A 24,244-nucleotide genomic window follows, 5' to 3' on the forward strand; every position below is an offset into this window, starting at 1 on the left:
AAAATTATTTCCCTGCTTGCTGCCTCTTATTTGCTCTCCAATTCACTTTCCACACATCAATAGTTGTTGTGCATCAGACACCATGGTCAAAAGATATTCATGTCCTTGTGGCGTGCACTGCGGTTAGTGAATTATAAAGAAAAGACAATAGTCCTCGAAAAGCAACTTCTTTTGCATTTCATCAACACTACTCATGAGTTTTACCTTTCTTCCGATGCGTACATCCTCCAGACAAGAGGCCCCTTTATATACAATCAACAGACAAGTATATCTACAACAGTTATATGTACACCTACAGGCCCATGTATGATGTGATAAGTCCCTCTCCCACCTTCGCGCACAAGAGCAAGCACCGAAAGTAAAAGCTTCTCAAGCAGTGACAAAATCGCTTTTACCGTGGGTTCGGAATCTCCATCCATGTTTCTCACCTTCACGCACAAAAACAGGCGCCGGGCACCAAAAGTAAAAGCTTCTCTAGCAGTCACAACATCGCTTCTACCGCGGGTTCGGAATCTCCCATCTATGTTCTTTCTCATGGGCGGCTTCACAGCCAAGGTGCCCACCCTGGGAACATCTGGCATAACCGATCAGTGTCTACCGCATCCTGTATGAGCTGCTGGACCTGCCCCTCTACGCTCCTCATCTCGCCGTCCTCATAACCGTCCAGCTTCTGTTTGACGCGGAGTATCGCACGGGCCGCGTCCTTGTTGCCCTCGTACGCCTCTTGAGAATCATCCAGGCACGAGTCATTGTATTCAGTTTCCTGAAGGATCAGATGTTACTTCAGACTTTGGAATTCCACACTTTCCAAAGGGAAATTAATAAAAAAAAATGGTGTATGTTTCGACAAAGATTGTATGTATGGACGATATAGTGGCTTTAGCGCTGACATATGCAGCAGCACCGGCGCTGCAAGCTGTAGTCATGCATAGTGGACATTTATACTTGTATAACCGAAAAATCATCTGGTTACCTTCTGACGCTGTAAGGCTTTCAGTGGCGAAAGGGCCCATTTATAAAGAGGATCATGGATGAAGACCTGCCATGTTAGATCAATTATCAGGATAAACTGTAATGGCGACTTGCCTGATGAATGCATTTATGAAAAAACTTTTGGCAATCTACATACTTCAATAATGGTTAGCAATGCCTCTTTGTTTTCTCTCATAACAGACAGGGTTTTCTCACAGCATCTTTTGAATACACCTTCAGTGCCAGTAACGCCCATGCCGTCTATGATGTCCCTTGTCAGCCGGAATGGAACCTACAAGCACAGATGGAAACTTAATCCAGGCTATCATTTATAGTAGGCTTCACGCACATAGTAGGCTTCAGGATGGTAACCTCCATTCTAAAAAAGATGAGAGTCATCTATTTTAGAACGGAGGGAGTAGTAGCAAACATTACAATGGTATGGTTTCGATCACGTACCCGTTCAGGTGTTTTAAGCATGAGACCCTGCTCAAATGCAACACCAAGATCAATGTGCACAACCTCGGCTGTGTCTTCATCAATGAGAATGTTCATGGAATGGCGATCTCCAAGCCCAACAATATATCCCACCTGAACCCTCAAAATTAGTAACCGGTATAGGCAAAGACAAATGACTCCCGTTCACCAACTAAAATGAAAGTTACCATTGAGCTTGCTGCCACACTTCTTGTGTACGCAAGTCTACTTTGGAACCAGTCTGCGGGCTGCAAGAATCTCTCAATGAAGAAATGGTGCATCACAGGCCTAGTTATTGCAGGACAAGGAAAAAAGAAAAGAAAATGTAAGCAAAACAGACAACTTTACTTCTGCATTTTTCAGTAAATGAAAATAATCAACAAAAACCTAAAGTTGTCGCAGATTTTGAAAAACGCCTTCCTTTTGTCTTTCTCCTACAAAACATAAGTGCTTTCAGAAAGGACACTAATCATCATTTATTGGAATATATAAAAGTGAAAGCTCCAGATATGAACATACACACGCCAGGTGCTCTCTACATTGCAGAAATGTCCAGTCTCCAGTTCCATATCGTGCATGTGCTCCGCCAATTCTATTGCTGTCCGAACCAATGAAAGACGTGTTTTTTTAGAAATCAAAAATACCTTTAATTAATAAAAAACATCCAGAAATTGGAATTTATTTTACATATAACAACTGGAATCTGAACAGAATTACCTGTCTAAGAGATAGTCACCAAGCGGAACAGTCCTATTTACCCATTCAACAACACCAGCACTTGGGGTGAAAGGAACAACCTTGAGAAAGTAGTTGATTTGTCACAAGTTGCAAAATAGGCATGGAGAAACTTAAGAGAAATGCAAATTTATGGCATTCATTCCTACATTATATGTGCGTATTCGCAATCTCCTTTCTGAAGTATCTCTGTGATTTTGCAAGAACATATTTACCAAACTAAAAAATTGCTCCATAACCTGAAATTTACACAAGACAGCGTTTACTCAGGCTCCGGGTGGAAGTGCGGTGTATTATGATATTCACAGGCAACTATAGCTTTTGCCAAAGTTAAGTACTGATTTAGTGTCAAACCCTGTATGCCTAATACATTGTCAAACTTCTCAATAAAATGAAAGAGAACAACATACAGCATCTTGTCGCAGGTCATCATTTCCAGATTTTGCAAGTTGGCGGTATCTGTTACCATCCGAGCCAATACACTGAATAACTTTTGGAGCATTAATTCCATTCATTATACTGTCATGGAGGAAGACTTCCAACAGTCAATAAAGACCAAAAACAGTAAATCCTCGGGTACAAACAATGTGTTAAACCAAAACCCAACTTACGTAATAGAATCCACCAGCCCACTGAAATGTGGAAAGGTACCTTCTTCATACCGACAATTAGGGTCAACTGGAATAGTAGCAGTCACAACAGGAACCTGATGAAATCAAACAAACAAAGAAGCAGCGTAGTGAAATTTCCATAAGTCATTTAAAACACCCACGGTTGAGAACACACAGACCCAGGTTATTAATCAAGGAAAATCAGAAGGTCCCACAAAGCAAAGACTGCTTATTGTCCTAACCATATAGTAATTTTTCAGCTGGAAGCGACAGAAGGAATTTGTAGAAGTAAATTTCATAAAAAGTACCTTTGCAAGTTCAAGCTGGCAAATGCTGCGGAACTCCCTGGGTAGTGAGATTTTTTTGTTAGTGTCCTGAAAACCAGATGTACAAAAAGAATATGTCAGCATGGAGAATGTATGTATACAAATCCCCTACAAGCCGTTATTTGAACAGGTAACTAACCTCCTTCCTAGTCTCCAGTTCCGCTAACCTAATGTAGATCTCAACCATTTGCTTCATCTATAAGACGTGGGGATGAGCATCATGAATAATATATTACATGACCACCTCCATGGTTAAGAATATCGCGATAAAATGATCATTGTAAGAAGTGGCAAACCTGACGAATCAAAGCCCCATGAAAAGAAGATAGCTCCTTTAATAGATTCTCAGCAGCAAGCTTCTTGTCCATATCTACAACAAAAGAACTTCTACTTCTTTGCTTGTCTTTGACACGGTCACCATTTGCTAGAGCCAAAAGCTGAGGCCAAAGAATGACACATACTTAAAACAGCAAAAGAGTGTTCTACTGGCCTGAAAGAATCTCAGATTTAACAAAAATGTGCTCGAGTTGCTCCATACATCAACTAGGCCTAATGGTGAAAGTCGTGCTGGGGTTCTCCTAAAACAACGTTGTGTTGGTATTTGTATTAGTTGATACAGTACTGACCATGTTATACGATTGTTTTACATGCATTCAGCATTTGGCTGACTAGATCTGGGTTCACTATTCAATATACTATTAGGTTCAACACTAAAACAATACGCATTGTATGAAAACCATGAAAATAGACTTTGATCGTAGTTCTTCCAATATATAGAAGACTGTAACTTTAATACCTGACATATTGTATGATATGGATGATCAATGGCCATTTTCTTCAAGAGAGAAGCTAATGCATTCTGCCAGGGAAAATAATGATCTTACTTGAGAGGTTCATATTCATGTTTACTCACGGAAGCAACATATGACAGTTCTTAATGTTGTGCATACCTGGAAGTTTGTTGACCCCTGAGCATCTTTTGAACTCCCAAGTCTAGAAGCAATCTGGTAGACCAATGGTATGAACTTGTAGCTTTGGACCTATCGAACCAAAAAATAAAGTTTTTTAGCATGGAAGGGAAAAAAGTACCAGCAGGAATAATGAAATGGAGCTAAAAGAGATGACCTCTTTTGTTGTTTTAATCATTGAGTCCACAACTTGTTTCCTTGAGAAGAGATTAAACCACAGTGATACCAACCGGAAAACCTGAATGTAAGATGTTTGACACTGACATAAGCAACAGTATCCTTGAGAACAGAACACAGAATTGAAGGTAAACCGTTTTGCAGTATGAAACACATTGAGACTGAAAGAACAAGAACATTCCCAGAAAATATATTGCATACCACTTGTAGGTCATATTTGCCACCAACAACTAGGGAACGTTGGTACCCCTCAAGTGCTAGACTCAAGAACTCGTCTCGATCATCCTGGTAAAAGGGCTCAAGTTAATAAAACGCTCAAAACAAACTGAGAAATTTAATATTCCATGGAATGCGTTGCATAACACTCAACATGCCCAACTAATTGTAACGCTAAAATTATGCTGTGAGTTTCTACTGAGGCCATAATGAACGAGGGACTCCATATTTGGTGCTCCTATGGACACCATAACCCCATTTATGAAAATCACATGACACGCTAGTCCAAAATGTAGACGGGGGAAGCAGGACAGACACCATAGGAGTCAATTCCAGTGCATGGTCAGATTGACGAATGTATGAGCTTAGCTCCATGGATAGATAGTGATTGTATAAGATATGCAAAAAATTATTAGATTAACTCATTGGTGGTATGCTGGCTCCACCTCTGGATGTAGACAACTACGAAAAGAAAAATCAGTAAAAGAGAATACTGCATGATGCAATAATCATCATTCTGGCACTCTATGCCTCAGATGAATTTACCACTAAATTTGGCATATATATGCACAACATGAAGTGAATGCATCTTTCTGTAAATTATCATAATATTGCATCATCCGTTTGCCAAATAGTTAATTTTTGAGAACGGTAGGTTTTGCCTATATATCAGCACCTTTTCTGGATATATGGTTATTGGATAGAACTATTAAACAGTATATTTGGTATATATGAAGGGACCATGAACTTGAAATTTTGGTGTGAAGCTTGGATAAACAGTATATGCACACCTGAATCTTCTGTGCTTCTTCTCTGTCAAGTGCAAGTTGTTTCTGCAACTCTTGGATTTTCGCACCATAATCACTTTTCTCAGCCTGAAATTTTGAAGGCTTAGTATACGAGGTAGCAAGAATAAAAGACCTTGCTTTTCAGGTTTCAGCAACACTCAAAAGTTCCAGTTATCTACGTGCCTTGGATGAATTTTTGAGTCTTTTAAGCAGCGTATCCAACTCCTTAGTCTGCATTAAATAGCAATTGATTAAGATAAACAAAGCTTAAAGTCAAATATTGATGGCATTGTCAACTCAGCTACCTTGTATTTCCTTAAACGCAGAGCGGCTTGCCATTCATTGGATGAAAGTCTTTCCTCGTAGCTTTTGAACAAGTTGTATGTGTAATGTGCTAAATGAAAATGCGTGCGACACTGCCTGGACATGTACTTTTTGTCAAGAGCTACAGAGTGGTTTAGGTAGTCTTCAATGATTGTTCTTGAGCTACAAAATTATTATAAAGAATGTTCATGTTAACAACACATACAAAAAGTGGAAAGAGTTCTCACTTCGCAATAGAAAAACAGTATACGAGGCATCAAATATAAAGGATTACTTGCTCGATCTTGTTTCAGCCAACCACTTGCCAACCAATCGGTAGACATCTGATTTGTTTCTCTCATCAGTATGGTTCTTCAGTATGTATTTACCAAGACCAATAGCCATATCATGCTGCCCCTGAGCTCTCAGCAGTTTAGCTTCTTCAAGCTGGAGAGTGAATGCAGGATTATCAGAATATGAACTTCAATTGATCACATAAAAAAACATGCTCTGATATTAAGATGCAAAAGAGAAAGGGAAAGGAAAGCAAGTTAGAACTTCAAAAGTTCAAATCAGCAGTCGGATAACAGAAAGGTAAATTGTTTACCTTTGACAGGAAATAAGTGCTTGGCACAGTTTGCTGATCTCTGTGACAGCAAAGTTCTTTGAGTTCATATAAGGAAGCCGCAGCCAAAGAAAACCTTAATCCCTGAATCCAGAAAATAATCATGATGTACGAAGCAAACAAACACAGTGGACCCATAGTCGGAGTAAAGAAGTGAGCCAACCTTCCGGAGTGCAGAAGCGGATTGAAATAAATGTTCTATGAGATGTTCTTCAGAACCTAAGATCTTAAGGAGGCCACGTCTGAATGCTAAAAAGGGTTCAAAAAGATCAAGGTTACGTTCTGTTTGACACAGGATGAAATTCCACTCTTTACTCAACAACTCCAGCTGCAAAAAAAAGGTAACGAAATGATTAGGCAACCAGGAAAGTTCAAGTATTAACAAAATGGTTTCAATATATGACAAGGAAAGCGTCAGAACCTGATTCCTCTTGGGTACAGCAGGCACAAGAGAAAATTCCTCAGTTCCAACATTAAATTTTGGAGCTTGGTCGGGACAAAATTTCCAGCGTAGCTCCCATGCCATAGAAAGATGATCTAGCATCTAAATTAACAAAATGTTAAAAGTAATGTACCTAACGATAAGCAAAAACATGAAAGGCCAGCATATAATCACAAGGAGTACTTGTAATTTGAGAACGGTAGAGTGGATGTATTTCGTGCTCTCCTTGCTAGCATTTGAAAGAGCCAACACGAGATCCTAAAAGAGGACAAAGTAAATAAGTTACAGTCTAGAGAAACCCAAATGAGTACCCTGTGTAAATTAATATAAACACTGAACACTACCATTTTGGAATGGGAAAGTTTCCCCTGGAACTGCTCAGAATCACCATTCTGAAGAGCTCTTAGGCAACTGAAGCATGCAGAGAAAGTTAAAAGATATACAAGTAGGGAAACAAGTTTTCAGAAGGTAAGGGCAAAATGGCGAAATGAAAATAATTAATTAACTTAGAGCTGTTTCAACAGAAGGTAATGTGGAACGTGTAAAACATATTGATATGCAAGAAAGGATAAATGAAGAATACGAACCTGTGCAAATTTTCATTGAAAAGACAATAATCGCGGGAGCGGCTTGAAGGCTGCGAAGAGTATGGAACGAAAAAGGAGAAATCCCAGTTTCCTGCCCTCCAAGCAGCTTCGTACTGCGAGATAGATAGTCAAACATATAACAAAACTACTACAAAATCTAGCAATAAGCATATTATCTAGAATACGCAATACTAACTTGTATATCAACAAACTCTGAATCCTGTTGAAGGCACGCTTTTTGGTTGGTTAACCCTTGGCTGTAAATATCAAGCACATGGCTACATCCAGTTTTCTGCAATGACCTCATCAGACCTTTGTGCATTTTCCAGTTCAGCAGATTCTCCTCTGCTTTAGAAGACACAGATGGTCCAGTCAACACTGTCCCAGCAAAATTGGCAAGGTTCTCCTTCGGGGTTGATCTTACTAGTAAATCATAATATTCAAGAGCGCTGCTCCAGTTACCCTCATGCTCATATCTGATGATTTGAGAAGCTACCTGTTCAAGATACAGCCAGAACAAGAAGCAATCTAAGATGCATAACTTCCAGACCTTAACAGCAAAACTGTTATATCTAAAATAGTATTCCTTCTGTTCCTAAATATAAGACGTTTATAATGTGAATTTAACGATTGTGTGCCTATGTGGCGATGGATGAAGATTATTTCCCTTCACTATTTTCAAATTTGTATGGAGTTCACACAGAAAGGTGAAAGTAAAATGGCGTTTTAAGAACAACCGGATTTCGTACATAAAATTAGAACACGCCCAAAATAAATCAACAATTACAAATAGAAGTTGTGCGAGTAACCTCATTGGCCAGTGTTATTCCATAAATGCTGTCCGGCTCATTTATGTGAGTAAATGCCTCAACCAATAGCCCAATATGTGGTGGCAACTGGAAAGAGGAAGAAACATAATTTGACACAACTGAAGACATCAAAATAGAGCTAAAAAAGCACAAGCAAGATGTAAAGCAACAACCGACGAAATGTAAAGTGGACTGACCGACTCTTGCTGTGAAAAATCTGGAGGTCCTAGGTCCAGCTTATTGAATTGTTCCTCACACCAAAGTTCAACATACATAAGTGTCGCAAAGTCACATGAGCAACGCTACAAAAATCCAGTAGAAAGCAACAATCAGTGCCATCAAAGAGAAAAGGAGCCCTTGAAGCATTGAAACATTCAGTCTCTAGAGGCGTAAGGTGGAAAAAACTGTATGCAGAAGAAAGGTTTGGTGCAGCAAGCATTTCTGTGGCCAAGAACTATTCATGGTTGAAATGTTAGAACAAGTTTTATTTTGTTAAATACCACTGCGAGGGACGGGATACTATTACTCCAGAACCCATACAAAACAGCACATCGATCCTATTACTCCAGCCATGCACTTTTTACCATATCCAGACATGGGTTCAAACCAAAGACTGTAGCTAAACATATTTTCAATGGAAGGTAACTGAACATCTAGAGAACTATAATAGAGATCGGCAAATGACAAAGGAAACAAACAACATAATGACAAAGTTATCACACTTACTTGAGCAGCTCTGGCAGCTACAAGATAATCAACCGAAAGCCAGTACACCTGGAGAATTAATGACATGTTAAGAAAGGGATAGCAGCTGTAGACATTCTCCCCAGTTACAAGCAAACATTCAAACTTTTGAGATAGACTGATGTGAGAAGCTTTGCATGTGCCAACTACAGAAAAACATAGAAGCATGGATGAAAAGGAGTACACTACAAAGGAATTGCTATTTTCGAAGGACATGCTCCTGCAGGCCTAAAGATTAAAGGTGGAGTCTAAGAGCATCCCCAAAAATTCATTACTTAATTCATTGCTAAGAGGAGAGATAATACGCCAATTCATCAATAGAAATATAGAATGGCATGTTTATGAGCTTGTGACAGCCAAGAACTGTAAAAATACGACAGATATCCTCTTGTATACCAAGATTTACAGAAATGCGTACGGCAACGAAAAATCTATAGCAAAAGATACCTGTTTTTTTCTAAAAGAGAGAAGATAAGATAATAAGGTACCTTCCTCCATGAAGATGACGGCGTTGCCGCTGGTGACCTACTTTTGGATCTAGCTGATCTACTACCATCCTACAGAAGATCCATAGGCAGTTGAAAAGTAGAAATAAACAGAAATAAGTTCATCAAGTGCACAACATTACTATTGAAGAAAAACAGTAGTTAAGTTTGTGACATCAGGACATTGAGTATTGGCTCCTGATACGTTCATTCCTGACAGACAGGATTGTTAAAGGCTACCATACAATAGTAAATAATCAACTAGGCCCGCCAAGTGGATTTGTATGCCGATTGCTTGATTCATGCATGCAGTATCTGAGTCAAATCATTTAAAGTAAAAGACAAGAAAGCTGGAAGGCAAAGGAACAGTAAATTGCTCTTTGATGTGATGCAGTCACAGAAAGTTACCAAATGGAACACTCTCAAGAAAAAGAAGATGTGTTGACTATATGGTCAACAACTCAATATTACATTGTGAAGTGTCATGCAACAAAGAGAATTTTTCAGTAAAGAAACCATGATAACAACTCTAAAGTAATCGAGTTCCATGCGAGAGTAGCGAACCATGGTTTTTTAGCATAAAGATGCCAATAACTTGAGCGCTTCCCACGAAAAACTAAATGCTAAGTGATATCTTGGAGATATACAATTGACAGGCGCAGAAAAACTTGTCATGAGCCTTCAATCATATATCATGTAAGTGTGTAACTATGGTAAGAGAAAACAATGGTCATGATACACAAAATTTAGAAACAAGCAGCCGAACAGACTGCCATTAAAAACATACCTTCGGAGTATTGTAAGGGGAGGGGGAAGCTCTAGTATTATAAGGGGAAGCTCTGGCTCGTTCGGTAACATAAAAAGATCTGACAACATTCAGTGCATCCAGAAATAGCTTAACTGATTTCATCATATAATTCGAGTCGCAAAAAATTATTTTCTCAACCTACATGCATATATCACAAAAGGCATCAATTGACAGTTTTCAAGCAACCAAATAACTTCGTGTGGTACAAACCTTTGAGGAAATTAATACGCAAATGCTGCTATTAGAATCCATATTGCCAGCAATATTCACCAGAGCACTTGCCAGCAAAAGCTCAGCAGCCTCAACTTTAAGAAAAACAAGACTTCTACAAAGTCTGTAAGAAAAACACCATTATCAAGCTCTATAGAGGTTACAGTCACACTGAGTAATGTCACGGCTATATTTTCTGTGGAAAATTATACCTTAAGATGATGTCATCACAATGGGAAATGAGCGAGCTCACTAGGGTACATAACCATTGCTCATAAGGCTGACCATCAGTTTGCCAGATGTCTGAATCTTCAAGTGGAACTATCAAACAAAAGTTCAACCAAAACGGCAATTAATTTAATCTGGAATTACCAGCGAACACAGGCCCATATTTGAAAATATTACATGGTGCACTATACAGATTTCAGAATATTCAGGCATACGCACATACAAAATCTCATGATACAATTTGTCAAGTATTGTGTGGGACCAGAAACAACGAGTGCACAATAAAATCCAATCTGTCAACTTGCCAGTAAAAAAATTTACATGGTGCGCTACGCTTGTTAATTCGTCCAAATATTTATGGTTGAATAATTTATCTTTATGGATGTGGCATATGTCTCTGTTCCATTCTGGGATAGTGCATTGTAGAGCAAACCATTCAGAATAATTCCAACATGAAAATGGAGTAAAACAAAGAACAAAATTGCTTCTGAAAAGAAAATAACAAATTTGCAGCTGTAAAATTTGAAGTCGTGCAACTAAAAGGAAAAAATAACACAAATCATCAATTTATAAAAGGTACAAGCTATCGCTCACCAGTAGAATACTTGTCCATTCCCAAAAGTGTCTGCTCAACTAACTGAGTGTTTATTCCCCTCGAATGAACCTATGGAAAAAAAATGAGTAGGTGAAAAGATAAGCTGGAAGGCATGAAAAATGAACTTGAAAGGACATAAGAAACGCGACAATGTAGCACTAAATACCATCAGTAAAGATCTATCAAGAGAATCAAGACACTGCAGAGAATTGAGGCCCTTCGATGTTGACAGAATCCCCTGTTTATGGAAACAAAAGCAAAAACCAGCTCTTAAACGCATTGTAGTGACATTACTAATAAAGCTGAATCTAGGATGTTCATGACACTTGCAATTCCATGTAAAATTTAACAATCGAACAAGTCATCATTAGTCCATGTAAAATGTGCTCAGTAATTACCACCATAAGCAGTCACAAATCTTCACACAAAGAGTTAGAAGTAACTTACCTTCAATGTCTGTGAAGTAACTTCTATTATTTCAACAGACCCGTCTGATAAATAAGTCTTCAAAAGTTTCAGAAGATCAAGCAAGATATCATCAGAAATACCATAGTCTGAACACAATTTATCTTCCTTGGAAGTAGAACCACTTTGAAGTTGTAAGGAGTGCTTTTGAGTAAGATTTGGAACATCGAATATTACTTGATGAGCATCAGATATACCAGCCTGCACTTATGTTGAAAAAAAGTGATTACAAGAGAAAAATCGCATTAACAATATAATGGGCATGGCAAAAGGATGAAGATAGAAAGCACACCCTAGAGATAAAATCAGCAAGCACTGAAGAAGCTTCATTTGCAACAGATGATGAGCTGCAAAGGCCAACAAGAGTCCATACAGCCGAAACAACATCTGGGTCGCTGCGCCAGCAACTAACTGTGTCAGCATTACCGACAGATACATCGCCTCTGCAGATGATTTCTCCCGATAATAACTTCTTGTGATGTGTACGAAGACTTACAAGAACAAGAATTATGTTAGAACAAATAACATGATGACTTCAAAAGAAAGACATGATACGATATCATGATGGTCTAAGCTAACATGTTTCACATATGCTGTGCAAGTAAGGGCATACCTCAGCAAAAATAATTCTGCAGGCAAGTGAGGAGCCCTGTGAACAAACTACAGGAAGTTAAAAGTAATACATTAGCCCATAACAAATATTACAATAATAATTATAGGAAAAAAAGAAATGAACAGCAACCTTCAGAAACTGGTCTCTTGAGGCATATGAGTCAGAAAGTGAAGCATGGAAAACTTTTATATCTTTCAAGCAATCAAGAGCAGGAAGTGGTTCCAAATCCTGCAAGGCCATTAAGAACAAAAAAGATCACAACGATGATAAGGAAAACATGTTGCAGCCTGTCAGACTGCAATGGTAGATAAAGAGTGGATCAGTGGAGATGAAGCGTACTCGTATGTAATCATAAAGCAAGGGATCAGCATCAACTGTTAATTGACGAAGCAAAGATAGAACTTTTGACAAATCCCCATTGGGACATCCTCCTTCTTGATCATTAGGTAGGCAACAGGTGATTAATTTAGGAACCAAAAGCTGCAACAGTCCAGATGAGAAGAGTAAGTGACAGAAGAAGTACAAGAAGGAAACCAATAACGTTATTTGTGAAAATAACCTGGAGCTGTGTGCCAAGCACAGCGACAGTTTCTGTAGATGAGTTTGCATTGAAAGCAACCAACAATTTAGATAAAATGTTGCAGCACTGGCCTTGCAATGGTTGCCTCCAGATATAATTCCCCACTATACAAATAATATAGCTGCAGTCGAGACATGCACCCAGTACAATTTAGATTAATACTCCCTTCGTCCCAAAATACTTGTCTTAGATTTGTATGTGCCTAGATACATCCGTATCTAGACAAATCTAAGACAAGTATTTTGGGACAGAGGTTGTACAAGACAAGATAAAAGTAAAACCCAGTGCTAGAACACAGCATGAACCAAGAAGTCTAGTAATTCAGAACTGCACATGCACTTAAATGAAGGCAGTTAATTAACTTTTAGAAATACTGCATAGTAATTGGTGCTCCAACTAAAGCTCTGACAATGGCATTGAGCCATTGACACGCAGGAGCCAGCATCAAACTGGAAACATGAATCACATTCCTACAGAAGATTACATCAGGTATAACACATTTTCTTGCTGAGCAAGTCTAAAGTTGGATCATTGAAATATTTGAGGGTGCTAGATGACAACGACAAAATCCATTCCAAACTGACAGACATCTAAAAATCATCTGGTACAGCAATGACAAGAGAACAGGAAAAACACTTACAAGCAAGTGCTATAATGTACCACTCTGTGCCCAAGTACATCTATTAAAACCTCAATCGCACAAAGCCGATGACTCATGTGCCTAGGATGGCCTGCTTCTGTAACTTGTTGATGTATTGCCAACAGGAACTATAACCAAATAAGAAGAAAAAAACATGGAACTTGGTCAAACCCACATAACAAAAGAACTAATATATAGATTAGACCAAAGTAATGTTTTCATTTGTCCCTATGTTGTCGATGAACAACCGCAGACTTGCACAAAACACTTCGTAGTTTGAAAAGTTTTAATTGGATAGGCAAGAACTAATCCCCACTCATAAATACAGGCCCTCAAGGAATACACTTTAGATATTGAACTCCAGGTATTCTTTTTCGGTTGAACATCATAATTCGTTTGTGAGGAAGGTTTAACATTCATTTGGTTTACTTGAGGAATACACTTCTCATGATATTGAACTCTAGGTACAACATATAAAAATAATAATCACAGGAACAGTGTGGCTGGCAGATAACACTCTTGACTATTCATCCCTCAGATTGCAGCATAACATTGCAGTTAATAATTGCCAGAAAACATTCTAATTTGCAGTTAAGAATTCAGAAATTAGATAAACATTGAACACGTGAAAAAACAAAATACCTTAAAAACTCTGTCAGCACGGAATATATTAACTTTGTCAATAACCACCGTATCAGCCGAATCGTCGTCCCTAAAATGAAAGAGGCGTAGCAATGATTTTGTTACATCAGCACTTGACCATCAAAATTGTGTAGGATACATGAAAAATAAGGACATACGCTGTATCCATGAATCCATCGACAACTTGTTTGATTGTGCGTGCTAAAATCTCCTTGGAAAAGTATGGCAGTTCTGATTGGCGAGCAGTGGATGAAACTGTGAGCAAAACGCCCACAATGGAAACCTAAAAATAGGACAAGAATGAGTGCGATAATGAATAACAGCTGATAAAAGATTGAGAACATCTAGATTGTAAAAGTCAACCACAAAAAGGAGCACAAACAACATCACTTTGCTGTGTATATGTAAATGCACTAGATGAAAACAACATATAAATATTACAATACACAAAGGAACAGCAAACATTGCATGCAGATCGAAGGGGAGATGTTTACTCAGAAAGCATACCATATGTTTTCTAATGAGATCATCACGCTCAAACTCAGAAATTTCGCCAAGCTGTAAAAGTGATTCGTATAAGACAGTTTCTGCCAAGTCCTTCTCTGGCCCAGTGCCATTTTTGGCGGCAATACACAATCCAAAGATCTGAACAAAATATCCCTTGATGACAGCAGATAAAGGTTGTAACAACGTCTGAAAAGTGCATAAAGGTGAAAAAAAAAATTAGACCATAGACATTCAATGCATTCAAGTACTGGGCAGTGGAGACTAGAGAAAACGCCTTATAAAAAGCATTTGTACACAGTACTATCAAATAGTCAAAGAACTTTTGAAACTAATAATACTGCGATGTTTGGTATGTTTTTCTTTCAGGGAAGTTAATTCACAAGGTCAATTTTGAATTTTATTTTGTATGTTCCGTTGTTTACAAGCTTCTTACATGTAGAATGAAACACTACAGAAAAAAAACAGAAACTAAGAATCAACAGCAAAGCTAGTATTATGTTTTAGAATAATGGTGAACACACCTTGGACATCCAATTAAGGCCAGCGGCATCACCTCTGAGAATAAGGAACGAAAGAAGCCATGGGCAGATATGTTCAATGAACTCCTTTGGCTTGGCCGTATCAAAACCAAACATCTCTTGCACCTGTAAGAAATTGCATGAGAAGTACAATGCATTAACGCATGAATGAGTAATTCATTAATACAATAACAGCTGGAAATCTTACAAACCCTAAAAATAAGTAAATAAACTTTCCAGTTTATGACTGTTCACAGCAAAACTAATCAATTGTACTGTGTTCAGAGTATATACTCTGGCTTATCCCCATGCCAGAAGACCAGATTCCAGATGGCATTGTGAACCCTGGATGTATACTATCACGACACAGCTATTCTGTGTCGCCTTCTCTCATGAGAGCAATGCCCTTTCGGAACTGGATGGTGGCTTTATGAAGATCCAACAGCTCAGATCTCAGGATTTATGAAGATCCAACGTCAGCTGGAGCTAATGACCTACTTATCTCATTAATCAACCATTTAAGCTGTGTTCAGTTTGCTTAACTTTTTAATGGCATCATTTTGTGGCGCTATGTGGAAACATTGAAATCATATTTCAGAATCAATTATCGAAATGTAATAAGCACTAGAAAAGAAGATTACCTTAACAAGTGAAACTAGGCTCACTTCACAGGCAACCCACCGGAAGAGAATTGGACCCATCAGTTGGTCCAAATACTGGGTATGGAGAAGAAATCACAATATGCAAATTTTAGTTTGCCACAAGCAAGTCATTCTCTTCTAGTAAACTCAATAAAGTAGATGAATGTCCACTCACCTTACTTCGTGAAGCGTAACTGAGCTTTCTTGAGATAGAATCAAATAAAGCATATTCCAATTTTCTGAGAAGTAGCATGAAAAGAGAGTAAGCACGGTAATATTTCCATAAACCAACAAAAAGTTCATTTGTTGTGAAAATACCGCTGAGAAGGCTGTATAGCAGCAACTGCAGAAATCATGAATGCACACTGCAACATCAGACAGGACAAAATTATGTTGAGTGAGAAACTTCAGTGCAGAGTCAGACCAATATTTTTTCTCCAACATGAATTAGACATCAGTAGGCAAACACATAATGGTGACACATGTCCCAGAAATACTTTGTGACAACGAGAACAAACATACCTCAAATTCAACCTCCTCACTATGCACAGACAAATGAGCTAATGTAATGAGGACAGTTTCAATAACTGGAACAGATTGTGGACCAACAGCTAAGACTTCTCTAGATTTAACTGGAATCTCGCTGGAGAACTGCACCATCTTGACACCAATATTTGAGCTGACATTAACAGAACACTGGTAAGCTAACTCTCATGATTAGAGGTTGGCAATCTAAATGCCAATCATCATTGATGTACAGGGTTGACTAACTGGTGTAGCCAAACGAATTTAACAGCATGTATCGTCGTCAAACACTTACCAAACGTCACGAAACAATTCATCATGTCCTTCCCATGTTTCGAATAGCACAACCATTTTCCTAGCCAGATACAACCTAACACGATAATCAGTATCATGCAGCATGTTGAGGAAATGTCCAATCATATCCTGAAATGAGAATATTCAATTCATTATACACATAATTTGAAATGGTAGTACGAGATAACAGAAAACGGAAAAAATATATCACCTGCGCACCATCAGGGAACAAGTGAATAAAGTGGGTGATGCAATCAATGAGCTTGATCCGGAAAAACCAATCTGTGATGCTGATCTCAGTACCTTTAGTCACCAAGTCTAATAGAATGTCCTGGTTCTGCAGATAATTAGAACATATGTTGCAGTTCGTTACTTCCAGGTTCCAGCAGTGGATAAAAAAATGTAGGCCAAGCACTATTACAGGTATTTCTTTGGATCAATGGACCAACAAGGATTATGCAACCAGCTGGTCCGTACTGAAACCTGTCAGGATCAGCATATTAACTCTGATTTATTCTAAGTACAATGATTTATGAACGATTCTGATCAGTTCTTACCCGATGATTTATGGGATTTCGAAGAAACTAGAAAGGAGCATTTCTTTGTTTGAAAGATGTTCTCTACATCCTTACTCTGGCACAATTGAGTATGTTCAGTAGTTTGAACCACTAAACACAACTAATCAAGGAAATTGAAATCAATCGTCACTGCTCATTGAAGTGGCATGCAAATATCTAACAATACATTAGGTCACCAGTAAAACTTGGAAGGGGAGGAGGAAAACATGTTCAGTGCCAATTCCACTGTAACATAATTGATCAAAATGCCCTTGCCCGATATGCATTTTATTAAAAAGAAGTAACAGCCTATTCAATAACAATGATTGACTGTGATTCTTAAGTTTATTCATGGCTTAGATTCAGGACTCCACTAAGTTAACTTTTCATTGAAGACAACAAAACTAACAACAGAGAAATATATTTTGCATAGCAAAATGATTATCCCAGCTACCAACCTCATTTGAAACCTCATTATATGCTTGCAGCTTTCCATCAGTATTTTGTCCAACATCACGTGTAACCATTAAAGTTCTTAACAAGGCATGTACATGTGTTAAGCAGTCAGCAGAACCAAGTAGTAAACTTGCACATTTCTCCCTCATATCGAATAGCAAATGGACCTGCATGACCAAAACCAAAAGGTTAAAAACACATAAAGCTTGAGTGGATAAAACTCATAAGGCAATAGCTTAGTACAAATTAGAGTATAACTCAAGTATGAGTCGGACGGTACCACAGAAGATAAACTTTTAGATGAAGCGGAGATATTTTGACAAAGATTAAGCAGGATGGCATGGGAGACCTTCAAAAGGAAATAAAATGTTACAATGATAGTATATAAGTACAACAACAACAATAAAATGAACATGAAGCAGATTCTATTACAAATTTGTACCTTGACATCACTCTCTTTCTCCACTAAGTTGTACAAGATTTCCCATGTATGGGGTGCTGACACTGAGAAAAAAGTTGAAATAACACCAACTAGTTCAAGCTTCCACTCCAAAAGGCGTGACGAGATACCAATACTTCCACTTACACTAGCTGTGATAGAGTCAACCTCACCAGAGTCCGTCATATCAAAATCCATATCAACAACACTTTTGTGGTCAACAAAAGGATTTAGATCTTCTGACAAGTTGACAGAAGATATTGGCAACATTTTATTAGTGTTCTCACTATCAGAATTATTCGCAGAGCTAGAAAGACGAGAAAACAACTGAGAGAATTCCACCAATAGTTCATCAAGCAATACAGTGACACCTTTAATAAGCACAGAGCTGGCTCTGTTACTAACACTCCGCAGTCTAAAAATTGGAGCAGAAAGGAAGGTCTGAAATGAGGATAAAATGGAGCCGGCTGTCTCAAATGCAGAGCCTACACTAGTAAGACCATGAGATAGTTCCTCGTGCTTTTTCATAACCATTGATATCATATATTTTATGATGCCAGTAACATGACCAAATAATTCTTTAAGAAATAAAGAATTTTCTTCTATTGCCCTGCAAAAATTCACAGAATAATATAAGGAAAAAAATTGGAATACCAGGCGAGAGCACTGCCTGTTCATTAACAAAAATAGAGAAATACAAGCATGGAGTTATACAACATAAGACTGATTGGTACTACAGGAAAACATATAACAGTATTTGGTAAAGATTACGACGTAACTAGCTAAGTAATTGGTATCTACAATTTGGGTATCCTATTTGAGTCAAAAAAAAAGACACAGATGTTGATGTCACCAACTGATTACAACAGATACATATGACTAGAAAAAAGATACCTTGACAATAGTGCACAATGAATTAGATTGCAGAGGAGGGAACAACGGTATACAAGAGTACATAAGTCCACTTTCTCAAGCTGTTCATTTGAGGCCATAAATCCTTCGAACTCCATAAGCTGATCAAGCAATTGCTGTTGGATGTGCCCAGGAAGGTGTGCTCGGTTGCATTTATCAGATATGACCTGTTTAAGAAATGAGTAACCTTCTGTAAGCAACATACATAGAAGTGGAATAAAAATAAAACATACATAACTATGTCATATTTGATATATCACTTTTCATTTGGGTCTTTCACAATGAGAAATGAGAAAATCTGAATATATCTACTCCCTCCGTTCCGAATTACTTGTCTCGGAAATGGATGTATCTAGAACTAAAATACGTTTAGATACATCCATTTCTACGACAACTAATTCCGAACGGAGGGAGTATTATTTACATACGTTTGCAGTGCATGTTAAGTCAAAATGGCTTTCAGTTGCCCATGAAATCAGATGACTTCATAACAAAAAATCCATGTTTACAGGACATGGCTTTATAAGTTCAATGCATATTGCATAGACACATGCTACTCACAGACCCAAAACTATTGTGAGAAAAACAGGAAAACAAGTAAATCACCTTGGTAGAACTTTCAGTACTGATTTCTGATAAGGCTTCCACAGAGTAACCTAGTTCATCTTTGATGACCCAACTCTCACTCTCGAGTAACAACTAAAATAAACAAAATTAGTAGAAGGCAACCAGAAAGAAATATTCAGAAAGATTGAAGTGTTTGTAACAAACTGTAACATACCTTGGAGAAGTCCTTGCATTCATCAAACAGTTGGGATGCATTTGCTGAGTTAATGGCTGATGATGAAAAACCAGCACAGATAGAAAAAATGGCTTCAGGAATCATCACAACATTTTGCTCATTTAAAAGAGAGGATCCCTGCCGTAGAACGTATATCAGTAACTGAGCTTGAATATCTCGATGGCAATTTAAAATGGATGACTAATTCCCGACAGGAAGTGAGAAAAAAATAGATGTAGTGGTGCAGAATGTACATACGAAAATGGACAATACATGGTGATGAAATGCTAGAGCAAACCCAAGTTCAATTTGCTATCTTGCTCAACAGTGTTAACAAAATTAGTGTACGGACAATAACATAAGGACTACAAGATTTATTAGTGTATAAGCAAATAAACACCACAGTAAAATACATCACAATAACATAAGGAGTAAACGTAAGTGTAAACTAGATCAAATCAGATCAGATAGACTTAAATAATCACACCATCAAGAAATTCATTTCAGCAAAACTCACATTCATTTAAGGCATGCAGTAATCACATACAAACCATACTCCCTTGCAGAAGAGGAAAAAAACATTTACAACACAGAAGTCAACGGAGAAAGCTGAGAAAAAATGAAAAAATAACCAAAAATGTGTAAACAATGGGACTATCAATATGCATGTTGGCACATAGCAGAATTACTATAACAATGAGTTCGTGAGTAACGGAAATTCCCTGCATGATTCAGTTAGTAAGAGAAATGCACACAGAAGCTAAGTTACAGAGAATTATAAAATAGCATCTGTAAAGATGTAAGATATAAACTATATGAACACAAGCCATATAAATTCCGAAACAAGTTCTTTCATGTTATTGTTGCCCTGTCGCCTAGATGTGTGGTTGCTGCATAGAGTTCATTTAGCAATCACCAATTCACCATATACAGGCCTGAGCCATGCATTCACATTCTAGAACATGAGTGCAGCTAAACCAGGAGTTAACATAACTGGAGAGGAGGCAGAGTTTGGTCAAATGTTTGTGGATTGAGAAGTATACATAACTTGAACAAAAGTTTAAAATGGATACAATACAAAGATAGAAAAGGGGTTAAATATAGGACCACCTTTGACACTGACTGAATCAACTCCAAAGTTGATCTTAGCAGATTCTTTCGAACAAGGCTAGAATTGGATAAATCGCCCTGCATAGCGAGGTGTCAATTAACAAATGCATCCTTTGAGCGTATTTGAGATACATACGAAAATAAGGCGGCGGCTGCTTTATCTGATAATGGCAGATTACTAAGTAGGTCGTATGATTTGGACTAGTACATCGAACCTGAGCTGATTTTATTTTGTGCTGGTTTATAAATCCCCACTATCGTACATTCATACTGTCCTGTTTACCTACTGATCAGTTTGGCAAGCATGGAAACTATACAGAGGCAGGAGCAGCTTCAATATTTTTCAACTTTAGTCATGAACAATATAGGAACATGTGAACAATCTGGCAAACACTACCGGTGAGCTGCAGCCATTAATATAGAAAATTATGAAACAACATGCGCATAATAATTTTCAGAATGACCAGCAGTAAACCATATAAAGTTTCTTACATAATAGAACTCCGTTTGGGAGGAATATAACCAAATTTACTTGAACAATTTGAATTTGGGCACCAAGCAAACCTAGCGAACTGGGAAAATGATCTCAGCCATTTAAAGTCCTTTTTTGCCCAATTCTTCTGTGTTTACCTTAAGTTGGGTTTTATGATTTAAGAATCCCTCAATAAAAAGAGAAGTAGCAAAAGGGTAGGGTTTAAGATAACTAAAGCTGCTTTTCGAAAAAATGGGGTCAAGTCTACCATATTCAGGGCTCTAACTAGTTAACGTAGTAAAATGATAGAAAACATACCTGCAACCCTATCCTTGAGAAGTAACAAGCAATGAAGTACAGAGCAGACCTAGAGCGAGAATGATTAGTAGAGTACAAACATAACTTCCATGAGGACCATAATTATTTTTCTAAAAAGTTGACACACAATGAGGACCAGAATTATTTTTCTAAAAAGTTGACACACAATGAGGACCAGAATTATTTTTCTAAAAAGTTGACACACAAGTCACAACTAGCAAGAATGTCGGAACTCGGAAAAAACTAGAAGGCAAAATTCTATCTAAGGGAAGGGATGCCGAGAACAAAGAAAATAAATTAAGGAATAGCACTAGTAAGCTACCACAAATATGGCAACTAGCAGCTACCATAGCCATAAAGAAATCAACATGAATGAGTTTATGGAAAAGAAGGCATACGGTGATGGCGATTGTTTAAAAGTTTGCAGGTTCCATGTATCTTCTGACACAACTGAAGTATGGACTTGATCCTAAAAGAAGAAAGCAAGATAAATTACAGAAGTTAAAAGCCAACTAATGCCAGCTATAGGTCATACACAGTATATAATATAACATGTCGTAAGCTCAGGCTAAAAAGCTCACCCGCATGATCATTCCACCCAAGAGATTTAGAGCTGAATCGGCCTACAAAAGTACACAGTATACACTATCAGAGTGTAAAGTAGATAGATGTAGTGTAATGTAACAAGTTAAAGCTTAAATTTGCAATGGCAAGTAACACCCCTACCACCACTCACAATAACAACAAAGCAAAATACCGCTAGTGCATAAAAAGGCAGGGAGTTTGTATGCAGAGTTCAATTTCAGTATGCAGAGTTCTATATCTATTTCCAATACCAACACCACTCAATCTTGGGGAGCATCACTACATACTTAATCTTTGCAGTCAATATGAACTCAAAGGTTGGTGGGCATCACTAAACATTCAAATCTTTGTGGTCATCTAACAGCAAGAATAATCCAGTACCAGGAAAAAGTCCCCGATGATAAACAGCGAATGTCTTGCATCTCTTAATGTATTTGACCATGGATGTATCAGGTTCAGATCAATGCTTCAAATTCGGTCTCAAAGTCATTTTAAGTTCTGAATCCCTAAAAATAAAAAATAAAAAATAAAAAATTACACACCGTGAATTAATAGCATTCTAGTAATTATAGCGATATTTTACTGAGATATTGTGAGCTAAGATCAGCTATTAGTGCAGGGTTTGAATGAAAAGCATCTAGCGTACTGACTGGCAATGACATCGGGCTTTTGAATGAAGTGTTCAAATGTCCAAAATGTAGGGGTTGAAAAAACTGCAAATATGGAAAAGAAATTTACTGGAACTCACCACTAGAGCTGTGGGGCTAAACAAAGGAAGTGCATGAATGAGGGAATTCCAGATATCTTGCCAATAACCTTCAACAATTGACATCTGCAAATAAACAGATATCACACATATTGAATAGAACTATCAGTGTCATAAATTTACTTGCAGAAAAGTGACAAGACTTGGTTGGTTAAAGCATTTAAAAATAAAGTGATGCCATGTTTTGGGTTTTGACAATCTGATAACCTTGAGAAAAAATAATAGACAAAACCTTGTAAGCATGCAAGCAAATGTTTACATATCTAATGTGTAACAGTGGACATGTTAAACCAATGTGTAACAGTGGGGCCAGCTAAACCAAAGCCAGTACATAATGGTTGGTAAAATTGAAATGGGCCACTTGCAAAATACTGGAAATTACAGTATAATTCATATACAAACTAAAGAGCTGCATTAAGTAATGAATGATACAGATACTTGCAATTCCTTGCAGTCTTGTTGATGTATTATCCCTCATAAAATATTCACTTATTACTCCAACTTTTTGAATGTTATCTAATTTGAAAGATACAAGCTGAAAAAAAATGCGAGTCCAAATTATTCTAGAGCATGCATATAGTGATACGGGGATGGCATATGATAGAGGAGGATCCACTTTAGCCCTGATCCAGTTAACCAGTATTTTCCATAGCAATAGATGTAAGTACCAAAAACTACTGAAATGCAAGTGGCATAAACAGAAAGTTAATATGGAATCGAAAACAACCTCGCCTTTTGTTAATAAACAATGTGATTCCTCCCTAGTATTCACTATGAACATCGCAGAGAACTCCTTAAGTGCCCTGTTAAGATCATTGATAATCAGGCAGTTCTACTAATTAGCAAGCCATAGAAGATGTAACTTGGTGCTTACATATATTCCATATAACTGGTACCAGTAGTGTATTTACTATACTCCATACAACAGCCCTACATGTTTTATGACGTCAACAAACTCCCAAAAAATTCACTACCACCAAAACAAACCTGATAATCCAAAGCAGTGAATCCTGAGAACGTATGACGTTTGCCTTGCTCAAAGCACTGGATAAGCATAACAAAGTCAACTGAGATGGTACAACATATAACTGCATTAACCAAAAACTATGGCACATTGAAAGTACAGTTACCTTTTCAAAGATTGACAACATGCTTGGAGCCAACTGATCAACAAAGATTTGTCTACTCGATATCCATACTTGTGAACAAGAAGACATGTGGTACCAATCCTGTGCAAAAAAAAAAGATCCATTAGTCAATCTGTCCGTGTGTTCACCAAAGAATATTATAGAACATCTGTTGAGAAGTATGCCCCCC

General features: G+C 37.7%; 1 protein-coding gene across 2 annotated transcripts in view; it reads right to left on the reverse strand.

Annotated features, from left to right (window-relative positions):
* Window positions 1-154: 154 nt before the first annotated feature.
* Window positions 155-24,244, reverse strand: part of LOC119286424 (serine/threonine-protein kinase ATM-like) — a 27,574-nt gene continuing 3,484 nt past the window's right edge. Inside the window, exons 10-78 of one of the 2 annotated variants that reach the window (XM_037565805.1) lie at window positions 24,058-24,156; window positions 23,915-23,971; window positions 23,655-23,730; window positions 22,910-22,993; window positions 22,158-22,199; window positions 21,975-22,045; window positions 21,577-21,625; window positions 20,787-20,864; window positions 19,677-19,814; window positions 19,502-19,594; window positions 18,878-19,062; window positions 17,987-18,593; window positions 17,825-17,893; window positions 17,547-17,711; window positions 16,743-16,868; window positions 16,533-16,660; window positions 16,235-16,391; window positions 16,031-16,077; window positions 15,888-15,951; window positions 15,713-15,787; window positions 15,075-15,197; window positions 14,554-14,739; window positions 14,205-14,329; window positions 14,047-14,116; window positions 13,405-13,532; window positions 12,744-12,885; window positions 12,524-12,664; window positions 12,314-12,412; window positions 12,185-12,231; window positions 11,864-12,062; window positions 11,554-11,772; window positions 11,273-11,344; window positions 11,106-11,175; window positions 10,496-10,604; window positions 10,284-10,407; window positions 10,053-10,211; window positions 9,269-9,337; window positions 8,763-8,810; window positions 8,234-8,338; window positions 8,037-8,123; window positions 7,424-7,723; window positions 7,228-7,340; window positions 6,985-7,051; window positions 6,824-6,898; window positions 6,620-6,742; window positions 6,362-6,526; window positions 6,181-6,282; window positions 5,869-6,020; window positions 5,576-5,756; window positions 5,454-5,501; window positions 5,274-5,357; window positions 4,468-4,551; window positions 4,247-4,327; window positions 4,072-4,161; window positions 3,918-3,980; window positions 3,418-3,558; window positions 3,261-3,317; window positions 3,104-3,169; window positions 2,796-2,890; window positions 2,595-2,703; window positions 2,334-2,423; window positions 2,167-2,246; window positions 1,969-2,047; window positions 1,837-1,883; window positions 1,638-1,737; window positions 1,432-1,563; window positions 1,130-1,264; window positions 974-1,039; window positions 155-763 (exon numbers count right to left, since the gene is read on the reverse strand). In XM_037565805.1, the coding sequence (XP_037421702.1) occupies window positions 545-763; window positions 974-1,039; window positions 1,130-1,264; window positions 1,432-1,563; window positions 1,638-1,737; window positions 1,837-1,883; window positions 1,969-2,047; window positions 2,167-2,246; window positions 2,334-2,423; window positions 2,595-2,703; window positions 2,796-2,890; window positions 3,104-3,169; window positions 3,261-3,317; window positions 3,418-3,558; window positions 3,918-3,980; window positions 4,072-4,161; window positions 4,247-4,327; window positions 4,468-4,551; window positions 5,274-5,357; window positions 5,454-5,501; window positions 5,576-5,756; window positions 5,869-6,020; window positions 6,181-6,282; window positions 6,362-6,526; window positions 6,620-6,742; window positions 6,824-6,898; window positions 6,985-7,051; window positions 7,228-7,340; window positions 7,424-7,723; window positions 8,037-8,123; window positions 8,234-8,338; window positions 8,763-8,810; window positions 9,269-9,337; window positions 10,053-10,211; window positions 10,284-10,407; window positions 10,496-10,604; window positions 11,106-11,175; window positions 11,273-11,344; window positions 11,554-11,772; window positions 11,864-12,062; window positions 12,185-12,231; window positions 12,314-12,412; window positions 12,524-12,664; window positions 12,744-12,885; window positions 13,405-13,532; window positions 14,047-14,116; window positions 14,205-14,329; window positions 14,554-14,739; window positions 15,075-15,197; window positions 15,713-15,787; window positions 15,888-15,951; window positions 16,031-16,077; window positions 16,235-16,391; window positions 16,533-16,660; window positions 16,743-16,868; window positions 17,547-17,711; window positions 17,825-17,893; window positions 17,987-18,593; window positions 18,878-19,062; window positions 19,502-19,594; window positions 19,677-19,814; window positions 20,787-20,864; window positions 21,577-21,625; window positions 21,975-22,045; window positions 22,158-22,199; window positions 22,910-22,993; window positions 23,655-23,730; window positions 23,915-23,971; window positions 24,058-24,156 (7,876 nt within the window). In that variant the 3' untranslated portion in view covers window positions 155-544. The remainder of the gene's footprint in view (window positions 764-973; window positions 1,040-1,129; window positions 1,265-1,431; window positions 1,564-1,637; window positions 1,738-1,836; window positions 1,884-1,968; window positions 2,048-2,166; window positions 2,247-2,333; window positions 2,424-2,594; window positions 2,704-2,795; window positions 2,891-3,103; window positions 3,170-3,260; window positions 3,318-3,417; window positions 3,559-3,917; window positions 3,981-4,071; window positions 4,162-4,246; window positions 4,328-4,467; window positions 4,552-5,273; window positions 5,358-5,453; window positions 5,502-5,575; window positions 5,757-5,868; window positions 6,021-6,180; window positions 6,283-6,361; window positions 6,527-6,619; window positions 6,743-6,823; window positions 6,899-6,984; window positions 7,052-7,227; window positions 7,341-7,423; window positions 7,724-8,036; window positions 8,124-8,233; window positions 8,339-8,762; window positions 8,811-9,268; window positions 9,338-10,052; window positions 10,212-10,283; window positions 10,408-10,495; window positions 10,605-11,105; window positions 11,176-11,272; window positions 11,345-11,553; window positions 11,773-11,863; window positions 12,063-12,184; window positions 12,232-12,313; window positions 12,413-12,523; window positions 12,665-12,743; window positions 12,886-13,404; window positions 13,533-14,046; window positions 14,117-14,204; window positions 14,330-14,553; window positions 14,740-15,074; window positions 15,198-15,712; window positions 15,788-15,887; window positions 15,952-16,030; window positions 16,078-16,234; window positions 16,392-16,532; window positions 16,661-16,742; window positions 16,869-17,546; window positions 17,712-17,824; window positions 17,894-17,986; window positions 18,594-18,877; window positions 19,063-19,501; window positions 19,595-19,676; window positions 19,815-20,786; window positions 20,865-21,576; window positions 21,626-21,974; window positions 22,046-22,157; window positions 22,200-22,909; window positions 22,994-23,654; window positions 23,731-23,914; window positions 23,972-24,057; window positions 24,157-24,244) is intronic. The other variant, XM_037565812.1, reaches the window with a different exon arrangement.

The sequence above is a fragment of the Triticum dicoccoides genome, chromosome 1A, assembly GCF_002162155.2.
Source record: "Triticum dicoccoides isolate Atlit2015 ecotype Zavitan chromosome 1A, WEW_v2.0, whole genome shotgun sequence".
NCBI classification, from domain to species: domain Eukaryota; kingdom Viridiplantae; phylum Streptophyta; class Magnoliopsida; order Poales; family Poaceae; genus Triticum; species Triticum dicoccoides.